Source organism: Epinephelus fuscoguttatus, linkage group LG16 (genome assembly GCF_011397635.1).
Source record: "Epinephelus fuscoguttatus linkage group LG16, E.fuscoguttatus.final_Chr_v1".
Lineage (NCBI taxonomy): Eukaryota > Metazoa > Chordata > Actinopteri > Perciformes > Serranidae > Epinephelus > Epinephelus fuscoguttatus.
Genome location: NC_064767.1, coordinates 142252 through 162500, shown reverse-complemented (window position 1 = coordinate 162500; position 20249 = coordinate 142252). Strand labels below are relative to the sequence as shown.

Sequence of the window (20249 nt, the reverse complement as noted above, 5' to 3'; positions counted from 1 at the left end):
TCATCTTACCTAACTTTTAACTTTTTAACCTTTTACCAGTGTTGTGATATGTTTCTTGAGGCGAAAATGCTTCCTTTCATCCAATAGGTCCACTCCAACAGATCTCTTCAGCACTCCCACTGATCAATCAATCAATCAATCAATCAATCAATCAATCAATTTTATTTATACAGCCCAATATCACAAATCACAATTTGCCTCACAGGGCTTTACAGCATACGACATCCCTCTGTCCTTAAGACCCTCACAGCTGATCAGGAAAAACTCCCCAAAAAACCCTTTAACGGGGAAAAAACGGTAGAAACCTCAGGAAGAGCAACTGAGGAGGGATCCCTCTTCCAGGACGGACAGACGTGCAATAGATGTCGTACAGAACAGATCAGCATAATAAATTAACAGTAATCCGTATGACACAATGAGACGGAGAGAGAGAGAGAGAGAGAGAGAGAGAGAGATGCAGGTAATGACAGTAGCTTACAACAACACTGATCTGATGAACTTTTCAGTGTCACTAAAATAATCATTAACTTTTACAGATCTGTGAAATGTTTGGTCTAGAAAAGTGTTTATTTCCTCAAAGGAATATAGATCTGTGTTCCTGTTGGACACCTCACTGACTGACACAGTATCTGACTCTGAGTCCCATTCTGCATCCTCTCCTCTACCTGATGCCTGGCTGCTGAAAACAGCCTCCATAATCTGTTCACTGTTATAGCCCCCCACAGCCTCACCTCCACCTGCTCAAACTGTTGGAGGGGCCTCCTCTGAAGTCTCCTCAGACTGTGGTTTGTCAGCGCTGCTCAGGCTGACTGCAGCCTCACCTGACACGGAACCATCCAAAGAATCACACACCAACTCAGCCATCGGGCCAGCCGACGGCCCCCCGGGAGCCACATTAGACCCGGTCGCAGAGCCAACCGCAGATGCGGCAGCGGACCCCGCCCCGGAGTCGGCAGTGGAGCCGGGCACCGGCGCAGCCATGGAGCCGGCCCTGACAGCGGTGCCAGCAACTGCATCAAGCCGCTGTTTATGTGGACATGCAAACTGTTTGTGCCCCACATCGCCACACTCAAAACATTTCATTTGGCCGGAGCTGGCTTAAACCATGTAAGAAACTTCAATGCCTCCAGTGTCTGTGCAGGTGAGTCCAGAAACATGAACACCTGTCTTCTCAGAGACTGCACATGCTTCAGTTTAGCATCTTTACAGCCCAAGCAAACCTGCAGAACTCGTGCTCTAACAGCATTTGGGATGAAAGGCGGAACGCCGGATGAGAGACAGGGGAGAGACAGACGAGAGACAGGAGGAGAGGAGGTTACACAGATGAGAGACAGGAGGAGAGACAGGTTTTTGGTTTTAAAAGTCCCTTTATTAAACCACTTCAAGGAACAACAACAAAAACCTACTGCATTTGCTTCATGGCAACAACAAACAACTGTAACAGACAACTATAAATACTGAGCTCACCCACCTTTCAATCTCTTTACATAACCATGGCTTTACTTATTTGAGTAATCAAATTAGACCTACACTTGCACTTACTATCAAAGATAACTTTCACGCAGTTGTCACTAAAGTAAAAAAAGATCTTACTAGTTGGTTTGTCCTAGAAGCTGGTCTCCACGGTAGTATTTCGGTCATTAAATGAATGTACTACCATGAATCAATTGTTTATTCTCAATGCTCCCTGCTCCTCCCCCGGCAAATTTTTTAAGGGATGTTGATTCTATGTGTAGAAATTTTATCTGGAACGGGAAACGTCCCAGGATCAGCTTCTCTACCCTTTGTCGCCCCAAAATCTCTGGTGGTCTCTCCCTTCCTAACTTTAAATACTATTATTGGTCTTTCCAATTAAAAGCCTTGAACACCTGGTTGGGCACATCTTCAGTTACACCATGGCGTTCCATAGAAAGTGCCTTGTACTTTCCGGTTAGGATTCAGGATTTGCCCTTTTCCACCATCAAACAAAAAAACACAGAATCTCATATGGGTCCTATCATTTCTTTTTTTTTTTTTTTTAAAGATATTTTTTGGGCCATTTTGCTTTTAATGGACAGGACAGGTAAGTCCATTTGGTGCTGTATATAAAAACATTTATCTATTGACCATAAATATCATGAATTATCACCCATATGGCATAGTAACGCACTTCGCTCTGGGTATGCACTTCTTATTTTCCCTCAGTGGTCCACATGAGGCATTAATGTATTAGGTGATATTTTTGATTATCATGGTCTGCGCTGCTTTCAGGACTTGAAGGAGGACTTCTCTCTTCCAGGCTCTTCATGTTTTTTTTAATCTTAAAACATATGGAGTACCTTGGGATGTACATCTCCCTCGACACCCTTTAGTAGCTCAGTTGACTAGTAAGACTAGACTGGTAGCCTCACTGTATGACAGGCTCTCTTCTTGTGATGCTAAGCCACTCCTAGTGACTAAGAGATGGGAAAATGATTTTCAACTCCTCAACCTGGACTGGAATTGGCCTTCAATCTGGAACATCATTTCTGCCTCCTCTAAGAAAATGGCACATCAGATAATTCACTACAAGTTTGTAGACAGGTCTTACTTTTCACCGGAGCGCAGCTGTCGTTTAAACTTGGTTGATATTGTGTACTAACTGTTCTGATTCTGTCAGAGGCGATTATTTACACATGTTCTGGTACTGTCCCATTATTAATTCTCTCTGGGGATATGTAAATAAGATTGTTGGGACCATCATTGACAAATCTATTCCCACCTGCCCTGCTCATTTTCTGTTCGCATACAATCCCAACATAGTGTTAACAATTCAAGAAATAAGGATTATTCTGGCTGCCTCTACTGCTGCTAATAATAATGATTAAGAACTGATTTGAACCTATAATTAACAAAATCAGTGCCTGGTTATCCACTTTTTCAGATATCTGTCTACTAGAAAGGTCTACTGCTAGTATCAATGGGGCTAAAGCTGTAACTTTAAGTAACTCGTCGAAAACTATAGATATCATCCAGGGGCTTCATTAACCCTATAGCTTCACCTCTTTCTAATTTCTAATTTCTTGGTATGTAATTTTATTTGTCCAACACTATTTGCCATGCACGTGTATGTGTTTTGTTTATATGTGAGATGGTCTGTAATCTAGGGCTGCAGTCAACAGTTGATCTCATTGTCATTTGATCTGTCTACGCTTTCTTGATTGATCTACAGGATGTTGGAAAATGGTGAAAAATGTTCTTCAGTGTTTCCAACAGTCTAAAACGACATCCTTGGATGTCTTGTTTCGCCTATAACCCAAGGGTTTTCGGTTTGCTGTTGTTGAGGAGAAGGATAAAAAACATTCTTTTTTTTTTTACCCCCTATCAATTTCTCAAACCGATTAATCGTTTATTAGATTGGTTGCCAACTGATTTAGTAGTCAATTATAAATCAATCGGTCGATTAATTGTTGCAGCTCTACCGTAATCAGTTTGGTTGTCTTCGGCATTGCTGTAAAATATATTTTTTCTTTCCTTCCTTTTTCTTAGTGTCCCATGCTTCTATGTTTCAGTTTTGTTTGTATGTCAACTCGTTAACATCATTATTTTGTCTGAATTCTTTCTTTTTTTAATGTATTTTATTTTTTGTGTTCTTTCTGATGTATTTCTGTTTCCCTGAGCCGTTGTTCACATGTGATTGTTTGCTCTATAAGTTTTATTTGTTTCAACTTAACAATAAATAATTGATCCAAAAAAAAATGGCAACAACAAACAAAAACCAACAACAAACAACAACATCAACACCAAGGGTGATTCAGAAGTTAATATTTAACTACCCACCCTCCCCCACAGAGCATAAGGTCTCAGTCTCCAAACAGAAAATACACCCCTCCCCTAGCTCCGGATCAAGGTGCGCTCTGTATCTGTTTGTAGCTATCGCGCCGTGCACAATCCTCCACTGGAGGTCTGCTGTCCGCTTTTCATTGGGCAGCTTTTACAGGGACCACCAGCTGCCTTTTGGAGAAACGTCTGAGCCAAAAAACTCAGTCCACCTCGACTCCTCCGTCCCTGCCAGAGACTGCAAGTTTGAAGTCTTCCCTCAGATTTGATAGACTGCTTTCCTCCCCATGGCCTGAAACTTGCCCAGGGGAGGGTTTGCAAATGTAGGAGCATACAGCCTTCAAGCGAGGGTCAAATGTTTATTACCCTGCCCCTGAGCTTACTCCGGTCAGGAGGGATGCGTCCTTCAGACATCCGGGCCCCAAAGAGGGGAAATAAAGGGTTCATTTGAGGTACTTCAAATGCTTTTTAAGTCATTAACACATAAAGGGTCCCCTCCTCTGCCCTGATGCAACGCACCTTGAATAACAGCCCTGCTATGATCTTAAGACAATGCTTCTTTTCTCCACCACATCCTGTCCCTTCCTGTCACCCTGGGGGATCACGCCCTCCCCTCTCTTACTAAATGTTTCTGTGTGACAAAATTGAAATGCCTGTTGGAAGTGAAATTATACATTTGTTTCCCTTTTGTTGGTTGCTTTTCTGTCCTAAACTTGTACACGTGCATAATCATGTTTTCTATCTGCATGATAGACAGCTGCTACTGTTATCATTAGTCATACTTCTACTGTTATTATACACCTGTGATTATTGTCACATATGTATACTATCAGATATTAATATATACTTTCAACATATTGTACCACAGTAGCCAGAACTATAACTATAATATTATTACTTTCAATAATGAAGATGAAAACATATATTCAATGCTAAAAATGAACTCAGTCTAAATATATTCAATGTACAAATGAACCCAGTCCAAATATTATTTAATGTTCAAATGAACCCAGTCCAAATATATTCAATGCTAAAAATGAACTCAGTCTAAATATATTCAATGTTCAAATGAACACAGTCCAAATATATTCAGTGTTCAAACTCATAAACTTTGTTTACTTTAAAATTGTTTACTTGTAACTAATATAAATTATATATATAAATGTATTCTGATTTTGATATAACATGTTCCATTAAAGTTGAGACAGGAGCAAAAAAAGAACACCTCATAAAACCTGGAACATTTAAACAGAGAACAGACATATATATATATATATATATATATATATATATATATATATATATATATATATATATATATAATATCTAACTCTAAGAAGAGGAGAACAGTCATGGAGATCTGTATATTTATTATATAACTCTAAGTCAGAGAGCTCACTGCAGACAGACAGATGTTTGTTTGTTTGTGTTGGTCCTTTGTGTGACAGAGAACAAAGGACCAACACACAGTCAGCTGATGTCAGACACAAACAATCATCGTTCATCCATAAGCTCTGAGACTCTTTGTTCCTTTAACTGAACCAGGTCCAGACCAGCAGCAGGCTGAGACAGGAATCAGACCTGTGACGCTGTTTATGTTTACTGATGATGTTTATGTTAACTGGGCCCTATTTCAGGAAGCAGGCTCAACAAACTCTGAGCCTGATCCCGATCTCTGGGCTGACTGAGCCTGAGCTGAGAAACAGAACAGCTGATCAGCATTAGTTCAATCAGCTCTGAGTATGTTCAGCCTGAGAGAGGTGCGTTCACAGCGAGCACCAACAGACATCATCAGTAGAGTGCAGATAACATGATATTCAGTGACAGAAAGAAGAAAGCTGCTTGTTTCATCCCAGCTGAGTCGGAGATTTTAATGACTGTGAAATGAAAAACAAAACAAAAACTAACATGTCAGCTGCAGCTGAACAGCGTGAGGTGTGATGGGAACAGACTGCACAGTGTGTTAGTAGGTAATGTGAGGTGATGTGATGTGTTAATGTGTCTACTATACAGAAAATACAGCAACATTACACAGAGTTCATATATGTTAATATAATTTGCTGTATCATCTTATTCAGCTGTAATGTGATGGAGCCCAAACACACTGGGCACAAACTCAACATCAAACACACAGATATTAAACAGACTGGTAAAAGTTTTGTTTCTACTGACTTCATTCTGTCAATATTAGGCTGAGGTTCATTTAACTGCTGTGAAATGACTTCATGTAATCTCCTTTATTCTCACATGGAGCTATTATGGGATGTTGAGTCCCATCAGTGAGCCAGTTACACCGCAGAGTCTTTGAATATATGAAAAGTATTCATGAATCACTGCATCATGTATCCACGTAGATTCAGTTCTCATCAACACTGACAAACCTGCAGTTCTGTGGAATTCCTCTTTTTAAGATTTTTCAGGGCTTTTGTTTCCTTTAATGGCAAAACAGTGTAATGTTGAGGAGAGAGGAACGACACGCAGCGAGAGGCTGCAGGCTGGGTTTGAACCAGCGGCCGCTGCATCAGGCGCTTGGCGTCCTGATCATCGCGCTCCATCCACTGAGTCCACTCTGATGCTCCGTGATAATTACTTTAATAATGGATTGTGATTTATGTCCAGGAAAACCACAACAAGGGTCAAACAGTCTTTTCAGAGCCAGAGACACTTTTCTCCTTACGGGGGCGACAAACCGCTGTCTCTCTGATGTGTTCAGTGTCTCTGATGTTATAAAGAAAAGAATCAAAGGACAATGCATAAAATGTGCTGTGATGATAATGTAAATCCAGGATGTGTAATATGTGATATATGTGGGTGGAACAGATTGTTAGATAAATGACAGAGTGTGAGGTCAAACAGTATCTTTCATATAGACACTCCTCCAGGGAGACATCCAAACAGGCTCTAATCACCTTCTCCTTACACAACAGCCTCTGAATACACTGGGCCTCAACCTCCACTCTACTTTAACCCTAAAGGACAGCCATGTTTATCCCTGCTGACACTCCAGCCTCAGAGATGAGGACACTCTGAAGCAACCTGACTCTGAGGTTAGCTCTGGAGTATGTTAACCCTGAGTGAACTGACTCTGAGTGTTAACCTGAGATGAGTTTCATCTCAGGCTGAACAAATTCAGGGTTTGCACTAACCTGAGATGAGGACACTCTGAGTATTTAACCCTGAGATGAGAAACTCTGAGTGTTAACCCTGAGATGAGGGAAACTCTGAGTGTGTTAACCCTGAGATGAGGGAAACTCTGAGTATGTTAACCCTGAGATGAGGGAAACTCTGAGTGTGTTAACCCTGAGATGAGGGAAACTCTGAGTGTGTTAACCCTGAGATGAGGGACACTCTGAATATGTTAACCCTGAGATGAGGGAAACTCTGAGTAAGTTAACCCTGAGATGAGGGAAACTCTGAGTATGTTAACCCTGAGATGAGGGACACTCTGAATATGTTAACCCTGAGATGAGGGACACTCTGAGCGTGTTAACCCTGAGATGAGGGACACTCTGAATATGTTAACCCTGAGATGAGGACACTCTGAGCGTGTTAACCCTGAGATGAGGAAACTCTGAGCGTGTTAACCCTGAGATGAGGAAACTCTGAGTAGACCTGAGATGAGGACACTCTGAGTGAACCCTGAGATGAGGACACTCTGAGTAAGTTAACCCTGAGATGAGGACACTCTGAGTGTGTTAACCCTGAGATGAGGGAAACTCTGTGTGTTAACCCTGAGATGAGGGAAACTCTGAGTGTGTTAACCCTGAGATGAGGACACTCTGAGCGTGTTAACCCTGAGATGAGGACACTCTGAGCGTGTTAACCCTGAGATGAGAAACTCTGAGTGTTAACCCTGAGATGAGGACACTCTGAGTGTGTTAACCCTGAGATGAGGAAACTCTGAGCGTGTTAACCCTGAGATGAGGAAACTCTGAGTGTGTTAACCCTGAGATGAGGACACTCTGAGCGTGTTAACCCTGAGATGAGGGAAACTCTGAGTGTGTTAACCCTGAGATGAGGAAACTCTGAGTATTAACCCTGAGATGAGGACACTCTGAAGTGTTAACCCTGAGATGAGGGAAACTCTGAGTGTGTTAACCCTGAGATGAGGAAACTCTGAGTGTGTTAACCCTGAGATGAGGGAAACTCTGAGTGTATTAACCCTGAGATGAGGGAAACTCTGAGTGTTAACCCTGAGATGAGGACACTCTGAGTGTGTTAACCCTGAGATGAGGACACTCTGAGCGTGTTAACCTGAGAGATGAGGAAACTCTGAATATGTTAACCCTGAGATGAGGAAACTCTGAGTGTGTTAACCCTGAGATGAGGGACACTCTAGGGGTGTTAACCCTGAGATGAGAAACTCTGAGTGTTAACCCTGAGATGAGGAGAAACTCTGAGCGTTAACCTGAGATGAGAAACTCTGAGTGTGTTAACCCTGAGATGAGGACACTCTGAGTCGTGTTAACCCTGAGATGAGAAACTCTGAGTGTGTTAACCCTGAGATGAGGACACTCTGAGCGTGTTAACCTGAGATGAGAAACTCTGAGCGTGTTAACCCTGAGATGAGGACACTCTGAGCGTGTTAACCCTGAGATGAGAAACTCTGAGCGTGTTAACCCTGAGATGAGGACACTCTGAGTGTGTTAACCCTGAGATGAGGGAAACTCTGAGCGTGTTAACCCTGAGATGAGGGAAACTCTGAGCGTGTTAACCCTGAGATGAGGGAAACTCTGAGCGTGGTAACCCTGAGATGATGGAAACTCTGAGCGTGTTAACCATGAGATGAGGAAACTCTGAGCGTTAACCCTGAGATGAGGACACTCTGAGTGTGTTAACCCTGAGATGAGGACACTCTGAGTGTGTTAACCTTGAGATGAGGGAAACTCTGAGTTTGTTAACCCTGAGATGAGGACACTCTGAGCGTGTTAACCCTGAGATGAGAAACTCTGAGCGTGTTAACCCTGAGATGAGGACACTCTGAGTGTTAACCCTGAGATGAGGACACTCTGAATATGTTAACCCTGAGATGAGGGACACTCTGAGTATGTTAACCCTGAGATGAGGGACACTCTGAGCGTGTTAACCCTGAGATGAGGGAAACTCTGAGCGTGTTAACCCTGAGATGAGGGACACTCTGAGTGTGTTAACCCTGAGATGAGGGACACTCTGAATATGTTAACCCTGAGATGAGGGAAACTCTGAGTATGTTAACCCTGAGATGAGGGACACTCTGAGCGTGTTAACCCTGAGATGAGGGACACTCTGAGTGTGTTAACCCTGAGATGAGGGACACTCTGAATATGTTAACCCTGAGATGAGGGACACTCTGAGTGTGTTAACCCTGAGATGAGGGAAACTCTGAGCGTGTTAACCCTGAGATGAGGGAAACTCTGAGTGTGTTAACCCTGAGATGAGGGACACTCTGAGCGTGTTAACCCTGAGATGAGGGAAACTCTGAGCGTGTTAACCCTGAGATGAGGGAAACTCTGAGTATGTTAACCCTGAGATGAGGGACACTCTGAGTGTGTTAACCCTGAGATGAGGGACACTCTGAATATGTTAACCCTGAGATGAGGGACACTCTGAATATGTTAACCCTGAGATGAGGGACACTCTGAGTATGTTAACCCTGAGATGAGGGACACTCTGAGCGTGTTAACCCTGAGATGAGGGAAACTCTGAGCGTGTTAACCCTGAGATGAGGGACACTCTGAGTGTGTTAACCCTGAGATGAGGGACACTCTGAGCGTGTTAACCCTGAGATGAGGGAAACTCTGAGTGTGTTAACCCTGAGATGAGGGAAACTCTGAGTATGTTAACCCTGAGATGAGGGAAACTCTGAGTGTGTTAACCCTGAGATGAGGGACACTCTGAATATGTTAACCCTGAGATGAGGGACACTCTGAGTGTGTTAACCCTGAGATGAGGGACACTCTGAGTATGTTAACCCTGAGATGAGGGAAACTCTAAGTATGTTAACCCTGAGATGAGGGAAACTCTGAGTGTGTTAACCCTGAGATGAGGGAAACTCTGAGTGTGTTAACCCTGAGATGAGGGAAACTCTGAGTGTGTTAACCCTGAGATGAGGGAAACTCTGAGTGTGTTAACCCTGAGATGAGGGAAACTCTGAGTGTGTTAACCCTGAGATGAGGGAAACTCTGAGTGTGTTAACCCTGAGATGAGGGAAACTCTGTGTGTGTTAACCCTGAGATGAGGAAACTCTGAGTGTGTTAACCCTGAGATGAGGGAAACTCTGAGCGTGTGTTAACCCTGAGATGAGGGAAACTCTGAGCGTGTTAACCCTGAGATGAGGGACACTCTGAGTGTTAACCCTGAGATGAGGACACTCTGAGCTGTTAACCCTGAGATGAGGGACACTCTGAATATGTTAACCCTGAGATGAGGACACTCTGAGCGTGTGTTAACCCTGAGATGAGGAAACTCTGAGCGTGTTAACCCTGAGATGAGGAAACTCTGAGTCTGTTAACCCTGAGATGACGGACACTCTGAGTCTGTTAACCCTGAGATGAGGGACACTCTGAGTGTGTTAACCCTGAGATGAGGGACACTCTGAGTAAGTTAACCCTGAGATGAGGGACACTCTGAGTGTGTTAACCCTGAGATGAGGGAAACTCTGAGCGTGTTAACCCTGAGATGAGGGAAACTCTGAGTGTGTTAACCCTGAGATGAGGGACACTCTGAGCGTGTTAACCCTGAGATGAGGGACACTCTGAGCGTGTTAACCCTGAGATGAGGGAAACTCTGAGTGTGTTAACCCTGAGATGAGGGACACTCTGAGCGTGTTAACCCTGAGATGAGGGAAACTCTGAGTGTGTTAACCCTGAGATGAGGGACACTCTGAGTGTGTTAACCCTGAGATGAGGGAAACTCTGAGTGTGTTAACCCTGAGATGAGGGACACTCTGAATATGTTAACCCTGAGATGAGGGAAACTCTGAGCGTGTTAACCCTGAGATGAGGGAAACTCTGAGTGTGTTAACCCTGAGATGAGGGACACTCTGAGCGTGTTAACCCTGAGATGAGGGAAACTCTGAGTGTGTTAACCCTGAGATGAGGGACACTCTGAGTGTGTTAACCCTGAGATGAGGGACACTCTGAGCGTGTTAACCCTGAGATGAGGGAAACTCTGAGCGTGTTAACCCTGAGATGAGGAAACTCTGAGTGTGTTAACCCTGAGATGAGGACACTCTGAGCGTGTTAACCCTGAGATGAGGGAAACTCTGAGTGTTAACCCTGAGATGAAAACTCTGAGCGTGTTAACCCTGAGATGAGAAACTCTGAGTGTGTTAACCCTGAGATGAGGACACTCTGAGCGTGTTAACCCTGAGATGAGAAACTCTGAGCGTGTTAACCCTGAGATGAGGACACTCTGAGCGTGTTAACCCTGAGATGAGGAAACTCTGAGCGTGTGTTAACCCTGAGATGAGGACACTCTGAGCGTGTTAACCCTGAGATGAGGAAACACTGAGCGTGTTAACCCTGAGATGAGGGACACTCTGAGCGTGTTAACCCTGAGATGAGGGAAACTCTGAGCGTGTTAACCCTGAGATGAGGGACACTCTGAGCGTGTTAACCCTGAGATGAGGGAAACTCTGAGCGTGTTAACCCTGAGATGAGGGAAACTCTGAGCGTGTTAACCCTGAGATGAGGGAAACTCTGAGCGTGTTAACCCTGAGATGAGGGACACTCTGAGTGTGTTAACCCTGAGATGAGGGACACTCTGAGCGTGTTAACCCTGAGATGAGGGACACTCTGAGTTTGTTAACCCTGAGATGAGGGACACTCTGAGCGTGTTAACCCTGAGATGAGGGAAACTCTGAGCGTGTTAACCCTGAGATGAGGGACACTCTGAGTGTGTTAACCCTGAGATGAGGGACACTCTGAATATGTTAACCCTGAGATGAGGGACACTCTGAGTATGTTAACCCTGAGATGAGGGACACTCTGAGCGTGTTAACCCTGAGATGAGGGACACTCTGAGCGTGTTAACCCTGAGATGAGGGACACTCTGAGCGTGTTAACCCTGAGATGAGGACACTCTGAGTGTGTTAACCCTGAGATGAGGAAACTCTGAATATGTTAACCCTGAGATGAGGGAAACTCTGAGTATGTTAACCCTGAGATGAGGGACACTCTGAGCGTGTTAACCCTGAGATGAGGGACACTCTGAGTGTGTTAACCCTGAGATGAGGGACACTCTGAATATGTTAACCCTGAGATGAGGGACACTCTGAGTGTGTTAACCCTGAGATGAGGGAAACTCTGAGCGTGTTAACCCTGAGATGAGGAAACTCTGAGTGTGTTAACCCTGAGATGAGGACACTCTGAGCGTGTTAACCCTGAGATGAGGAAACTCTGAGCGTGTTAACCCTGAGATGAGGGAAACTCTGAGTATGTTAACCCTGAGATGATGGGACACTCTGAGTGTGTTAACCCTGAGATGAGGACACTCTGAATATGTTAACCCTGAGATGAGGACACTCTGAATATGTTAACCCTGAGATGAGGACACTCTGAGTATGTTAACCCTGAGATGAGGACACTCTGGCGTGTTAACCCTGAGATGAGGCAAACTCTGAGCGTGTTAACCCTGAGATGAGGGACACTCTGAGTGTGTTAACCCTGAGATGAGGGACACTCTGAGCGTGTTAACCCTGAGATGAGGGAAACTCTGAGTGTGTTAACCCTGAGATGAGGGAAACTCTGAGCGTGTTAACCCTGAGATGAGGGACACTCTGAGTGTGTTAACCCTGAGATGAGGGACACTCTGAATATGTTAACCCTGAGATGAGGGAAACTCTGAGTGTGTTAACCCTGAGATGAGGGACACTCTGAGTATGTTAACCCTGAGATGAGGGAAACTCTGAGTGTGTTAACCCTGAGATGAGGGAAACTCTGAGTGTGTTAACCCTGAGATGAGGGAAACTCTGAGTGTGTTAACCCTGAGATGAGGGACACTCTGAGCGTGTTAACCCTGAGATGAGGGACACTCTGAATATGTTAACCCTGAGATGAGGGACACTCTGAATATGTTAACCCTGAGATGAGGGACACTCTGAGTATGTTAACCCTGAGATGAGGGACACTCTGAGTATGTTAACCCTGAGATGAGGGAAACTCTGAGCATGTTAACCCTGAGATGAGGGAAACTCTGAGTGTGTTAACCCTGAGATGAGGGACACTCTGAGTAAGTTAACCCTGAGATGAGGGAAACTCTGAGTGTGTTAACCCTGAGATGAGGGAAACTCTGAGTATGTTAACCCTGAGATGAGGACACTCTGAGTAAGTTAACCCTGAGATGAGGACACTCTGAGTGTGTTAACCCTGAGATGAGGACACTCTGAATATGTTAACCCTGAGATGAGGACACTCTGATGTTAACCCTGAGATGAGGACACTCTGAATATGTTAACCCTGAGATGAGGACACTCTGAGTAAGTTAACCCTGAGATGAGGAAACTCTGGTGTGTTAACCCTGAGATGAGGACACTCTGAATATGTTAACCCTGAGATGAGGACACTCTGAATATGTTAACCCTGAGATGAGGAAACTCTGAGTTTGTTAACCCTGAGATGAGGGAAACTCTGAGCGTGTTAACCCTGAGATGAGGACACTCTGAATATGTTAACCCTGAGATGAGGGAAACTCTGAGCTTGTTAACCCTGAGATGAGGACACTCTGAGTGTGTTAACCCTGAGATGAGGACACTCTGAATATGTTAACCCTGAGATGAGGACACTCTGAATGTATTAACCCTGAGATGAGGAAACTCTGAGCGTGTTAACCCTGAGATGAGGACACTCTGAGTATGTTAACCCTGAGATGAGGGACACTCTGAGTGTGTTAACCCTGAGATGAGGGACACTCTGAGTATGTTAACCCTGAGATGAGGGAAACTCTGAGTGTGTTAACCCTGAGATGAGGGAAACTCTGAGCGTGTTAACCCTGAGATGAGGGAAACTCTGAGTGTGTTAACCCTGAGATGAGGGAAACTCTGAGCGTGTTAACCCTGAGATGAGGGACACTCTGAGTGTGTTAACCCTGAGATGAGGGACACTCTGAATATGTTAACCCTGAGATGAGGGACACTCTGAATATGTTAACCCTGAGATGAGGGAAACTCTGAGTGTGTTAACCCTGAGATGAGGGACACTCTGAATATGTTAACCCTGAGATGAGGGAAACTCTGAATATGTTAACCCTGAGATGAGGAAACTCTGAGCGTGTTAACCCTGAGATGAGGGAAACTCTGAGTGTGTTAACCCTGAGATGAGGACACTCTGATACGTTAACCCTGAGATGAGGAAACTCTGAGCGTGTTAACCCTGAGATGAGGAAACTCTGAGTAAGTTAACCCTGAGATGAGGGACACTCTGAGTGTGTTAACCCTGAGATGAGGACACTCTGAGTTTGTTAACCCTGAGATGAGGGACACTCTGAGTGTTAACCCTGAGATGAGGGACACTCTGAGTGTGTTAACCCTGAGATGAGGGACACTCTGAGTAAGTTAACCCTGAGATGAGGGAAACTCTGAGTGTGTTAACCCTGAGATGAGGGAAACTCTGAGTATGTTAACCCTGAGATGAGGGACACTCTGAGTAAGTTAACCCTGAGATGAGGGACACTCTGAGTGTGTTAACCCTGAGATGAGGGACACTCTGAATATGTTAACCCTGAGATGAGGGACACTCTGAAAATGTTAACCCTGAGATGAGGGACACTCTGAATATGTTAACCCTGAGATGAGGGACACTCTGAGTAAGTTAACCCTGAGATGAGGGAAACTCTGAGCGTGTTAACCCTGAGATGAGGGACACTCTGAATATGTTAACCCTGAGATGAGGGACACTCTGAATATGTTAACCCTGAGATGAGGGAAACTCTGAGTGTGTTAACCCTGAGATGAGGGAAACTCTGAGCGTGTTAACCCTGAGATGAGGGACACTCTGAATATGTTAACCCTGAGATGAGGGAAACTCTGAGTGTGTTAACCCTGAGATGAGGGAAACTCTGAGCGTGTTAACCCTGAGATGAGGGACACTCTGAGTGTGTTAACCCTGAGATGAGGGACACTCTGAATATGTTAACCCTGAGATGAGGGACACTCTGAATATGTTAACCCTGAGATGAGGGACACTCTGAGTACGTTAACCCTGAGATGAGGGAAACTCTGAGCGTGTTAACCCTGAGATGAGGGAAACTCTGAGTAAGTTAACCCTGAGATGAGGGACACTCTGAGTGTGTTAACCCTGAGATGAGGGAAACTCTGAGTAAGTTAACCCTGAGATGAGGGACACTCTGAGTGTGTTAACCCTGAGATGAGGGACACTCTGAGTGTGTTAACCCTGAGATGAGGGACACTCTGAGTAAGTTAACCCTGAGGTGAGGGACACTCTGAATATGTTAACCCTGAGATGAGGGAAACTCTGAGTGTGTTAACCCTGAGATGAGGGACACTCTGAGTAAGTTAACCCTGAGATGAGGGAAACTCTGAGTGTGTTAACCCTGAGATGAGGGACACTCTGAGCGTGTTAACCCTGAGATGAGGGACACTCTGAGTATGTTAACCCTGAGATGAGGGAAACTCTGAGCGTGTTAACCCTGAGATGAGGGAAACTCTGAGTATGTTAACCCTGAGATGAGGGAAACTCTGAGCGTGTTAACCCTGAGATGAGGGAAACTCTGAGTATGTTAACCCTGAGATGAGGGAAACTCTGAGTGTGTTAACCCTGAGATGAGGGAAACTCTGAGTGTGTTAACCCTGAGATGAGGGAAACTCTGAGTATGTTAACCCTGAGATGAGGGAAACTCTGAGCGTGTTAACCCTGAGATGAGGGAAACTCTGAGTGTGTTAACCCTGAGATGAGGGACACTCTGAGTAAGTTAACCCTGAGATGAGGGACACTCTGAGTGTGTTAACCCTGAGATGAGGGAAACTCTGAGCATGTTAACCCTGAGATGAGGGAAACTCTGAGCGTGTTAACCCTGAGATGAGGGAAACTCTGAGTATGTTAACCCTGAGATGAGGGAAACTCTGAGTGTGTTAACCCTGAGATGAGGGAAACTCTGAGTATGTTAACCCTGAGATGAGGGAAACTCTGAGTGTGTTAACCCTGAGATGAGGGAAACTCTGAGTGTGTTAACCCTGAGATGAGGGACACTCTGAGTAAGTTAACCCTGAGATGAGGGAAACTCTGAGTGTGTTAACCCTGAGATGAGGGAAACTCTGAGCGTGTTAACCCTGAGATGAGGGAAACTCTGAGTGTGTTAACCCTGAGATGAGGGACACTCTGAGTATGTTAACCCTGAGATGAGGGAAACTCTGAGTGTGTTAACCCTGAGATGAGGGAAACTCTGAGCGTGTTAACCCTGAGATGAGGGAAACTCTGAGCGTGTTAACCCTGAGATGAGGGAAACTCTGAGTATGTTAACCCTGAGATGAGGGACACTCTGAGTGTGTTAACCCTGAGATGAGGGAAACTCTGAGTATGTTAACCCTGAGATGAGGGAAACTCTGAGCGTGTTAACCCTGAGATGAGGGACACTCTGAATATGTTAACCCTGAGATGAGGGAAACTCTGAGCGTGTTAACCCTGAGATGAGGGAAACTCTGAATATGTTAACCCTGAGATGAGGGAAACTCTGAGCGTGTTAACCCTGAGATGAGGGACACTCTGAATATGTTAACCCTGAGATGAGGGAAACTCTGAGCGTGTTAACCCTGAGATGAGGGACCCTCTGAGTATGTTAACCCGGAGATGAGGAAACTCTGAGCGTGTTAACCCTGAGATGCGCGACACTCTGAATATGTTAACCCTGAGATGAGGGAAACTCTGAGTTTGTTAACCCTGAGATGAGGGAAACTCTGAGTGTGTTAACCCTGAGATGAGGGAAACTCTGAGTGTGTTAACCCTGAGATGAGGGAAACTCTGAGCGTGTTAACCCTGAGATGAGGGACACTCTGAGTATGTTAACCCTGAGATGAGGGAAACTCTGAGTGTGTTAACCCTGAGATGAGGGACACTCTAAGTATGTTAACCCTGAGATGAGGGAAACTCTGAGCGTGTTAACCCTGAGATGAGGGAAACTCTGAGCGTGTTAACCCTGAGATGAGGGACACTCTGAGTATGTTAACCCTGAGATGAGGGAAACTCTGAGCGTGTTAACCCTGAGATGAGGGAAACTCTGAGCGTGTTAACCCTGAGATGAGGGAAACTCTGAGCGTGTTAACCCTGAGATGAGGGAAACTCTGAGTGTGTTAACCCTGAGATGAGGGAAACTCTGAATATGTTAACCCTGAGATGAGGGAAACTCTGAGTGTGTTAACCCTGAGATGAGGGAAACTCTGAGCGTGTTAACCCTGAGATGAGGGAAACTCTGAGTGTGTTAACCCTGAGATGAGGGAAACTCTGAGTAAGTTAACCCTGAGATGAGGGAAACTCTGAGCGTGTTAACCCTGAGATGAGGGAAACTCTGAGTGTGTTAACCCTGAGATGAGGGAAACTCTGAGCGTGTTAACCCTGAGATGAGGGAAACTCTGAGTGTGTTAACCCTGAGATGAGGGACACTCTGAGTGTGTTAACCCTGAGATGAGGGACACTCTGAGTGTGTTAACCCTGAGATGAGGGAAACTCTGGGTTTTCAGCTCCAGACAGAGAGGTAAGTCAAACTCTGAGTCAATCACCATGGCAACTGACTCTGTGAACCTAACCTGCTCGCTGGCAGTTTTTCTATAAGAAACCCTGAGTTCACCCTGTCTCCTCCCTACTGCTGAGCCTGAAGCAAGCTGGCAGACACACATGGGTTGTTCATATGTAGGAAATCTGATCAATATCAAGGTAGAATTAATTCACAGTGCTTTACGCTGGGAGAGGATCTTCAGACCCCGTCTAGATGTGCTGTCTTTCCCCAGTGAATATCTGTTTGAACCGTACTGTTTTTCATCAGACTCAATCATTTACCGGCCACACATATCAAATCTGACACACCACAGATGTGCGCTCTCATCAGAGCAAATGTGCATCTCGCTATGTTTGTTTGCCAATGGTAGCTTTTTATATGATATTGGTGGCCTACAGTACACAATGACATAGCCACTGAATGACAGGTTATTGAAGCTACTTTGTTTAATAAATCAAATATGAATCAAACTAAATGAAGGTACAGTCATGGCCAAGTCAAATGTGCCTTACCTGTTTTTTTGTTGAGATTATTTTTGTGGGCTTTTGCCTTTAATGGATAGGACAGTGTGTGAAATGGGGAGACAGAGAAAGAGAGAGAGAGAGAGCAGGGACTTATTGGATATGATGGTTTTTGAAGGATTCAAATTTCAAATAAGTCATCAACCATCTATATGTGCTTAAAACAAATTAGCAAGGATTCTTTTTTAAAAAAATTGGGGGGGGGGGGCATTTTGCCTTAAACTGTCAGGACAGCTAAGTGTGAAAGGGGGAGAGAGACAGAGGGAGTGACATGCAGCAAGGTGCCACAGGCCGGAGTCAAACCTGGGCCGCTGCAGCAAAAGCCATATGGGACGCCTGCTCTATCCACTGAGCCACCAACATCCCGTCAAAGCTGATATTGCTTGCTAAATTTCCCATGATGCCTCTCTCTTCTTGGCAGCTTTAGTGCTGTTACTTTGTTTATGAAATATATGCTCATATTCGCTGTAGGCATTCATGAGCACCTCCAAGTCCACATTCCCATTCCTGACTGTTTGTGGCCAGTTGGTTAGAAAGTCCCATATCCACAGGCAGATGTTATAAGGGAGGCCCAAGCTGGTCATCTTGTGGAACAGTCTGCAAGGAAGAACAGTGTTAAATGCAGAACTGTAATCCACAAATAATAGCCGTGCACATGTTCCATGCTGTTCAAGGTGGGTCAGTACATCTATTGATCTATTTGCTGTGTATGCATATTGGTGGGGGTCCAGAGTAGGAGGGAGAGCAGTCTTATTGTTCTTCAGTACTAGTCTCTCCAAACACATCATAATAATCGGTGTTAGTGCCACTGGCCTGTAATCACTGAGCCCAGTTATTACACTCTGTTTTGGTACTGGCACTATTTCAGATGTTTTCAGACAGGTGGGAACAGAGCACTGTACCAGCGATGTGTTGAAGATGTCTGTGAATACTCCAGCAAGCTCCATAGCACAGTCTCTGAGAGCCCATTCTGCGATCCCATCTGGGCCAGCTGCTTTGTGCACGTTGATGTTATGAAGTGTGCGTGCTACCTCAGTGGTCTGCAAAGAGAGTGTCTGGTTACCTGAAGCTGTTGCTGAGGTGATAACAGTCCCTGCTCCCTCCCTGTCTTGATGGCCGAAGAACCGGTTGAGCTGCTCTGCCAGTGCGGCACTGTGACCGGTGGTTGTGTTTGTGTCTGTGTTCTGATTTATGATATGGCGTATGCCTTGCCAAGCTCTCAATTTTTCTCCTGTCGGCTGCCTTGGCCTTGTTATTAGGAAAGACACGAATTTTCCTGAACACATTGTGAGGGGGGCGCGGCTTCCTGATGACCCGTCCTTTAATGTCTTGTTACATTTTCTTTGAATGAATATTAAATGAGACGTAGAATAACATGATTCTGAAAAGGGTTTTTTTGGGGAGTTTTTCCTGATCAGCTGTGAGGGTCATAAGGACAGAGGGATGTCGTATGCTGTAAAGCCCTGTGAGGCAAATTGTGATTTGTGATATTGGGCTTTATAAATAAAATTGATTGAATGATTGATTGACAACATGGCGTCCACCTGATGTTATAACACACAACATGAAGAACCAGGAAGCAGATTAATCTTACCTTAAACACCTTCAATGATGCGAGACAGGTATTGAGGAGCATCTGTTGGTGGGCGTGTCTGAGTTGTCAGCCAATCAGCAGTGAGTTTATAGTTTCTGTTTACTTGTTCAGTTTCTGTTGTTTATGCTGCTTTTTCTTCATCATGTGTAAACACGTGTTTCCCATGGTGCCACCGACGCCTCTCTGACATGAATCAAACCCACCAGACTAAACGATGCCATGTCTCTGACACAACAGGAAGTCCAACCTCCACACTTCCTGTTCAGTTTGTCTGAGTCTGATTTCATCTTCATTAATAACCTGCTGTCAGAGAAGGGGCGGGGTCAGAGTGGGAGGAGTCTCACCTGTGTCAGCAGGTCAGGAGGATCCTGATCCACCTGAACCAGTCCTGTTCAGTCCTGGTCGAGGTACAGAGGGACTGGTCCAGGTTCAGAGGTACTGGGACCAGTATGAGCCGTCCTCACAGAGCTCACCTGTCCTACAGAGACCTTTCACTGTGATCAAACACACCTGTGCAGTGATGACGCTGCTGATACGTCACACCTGTCAGGTGGAGGGAAACAGCAAGTGCTCATTAACATCAAAATCTGATCAGAGCTCTTCAGTTTGAACTCGTGCTCTTATTGTGAAGG

General features: G+C 44.9%; 2 protein-coding genes across 2 annotated transcripts in view; both read right to left on the bottom strand.

Annotated features, from left to right (window-relative positions):
* The window catches only part of LOC125903239 (uncharacterized), an 82312-nt gene that overhangs the window by 14207 nt on the left and 47856 nt on the right, over nucleotides 1-20249 (bottom strand). The gene's annotated exons all lie outside the window — the stretch shown is intronic.
* LOC125903243 (transposon TX1 uncharacterized 149 kDa protein) overlaps nucleotides 1-20249 on the bottom strand; it is a 29998-nt gene that overhangs the window by 1277 nt on the left and 8472 nt on the right. Inside the window, exon 2 of the mRNA XM_049600041.1 lies at nucleotides 1-305. This exon is cut by the window's left edge and continues 1277 nt beyond it. Coding sequence (XP_049455998.1) covers nucleotides 1-4 — 4 coding nt within the window. The 5' untranslated portion in view covers nucleotides 5-305. The remainder of the gene's footprint in view (nucleotides 306-20249) is intronic.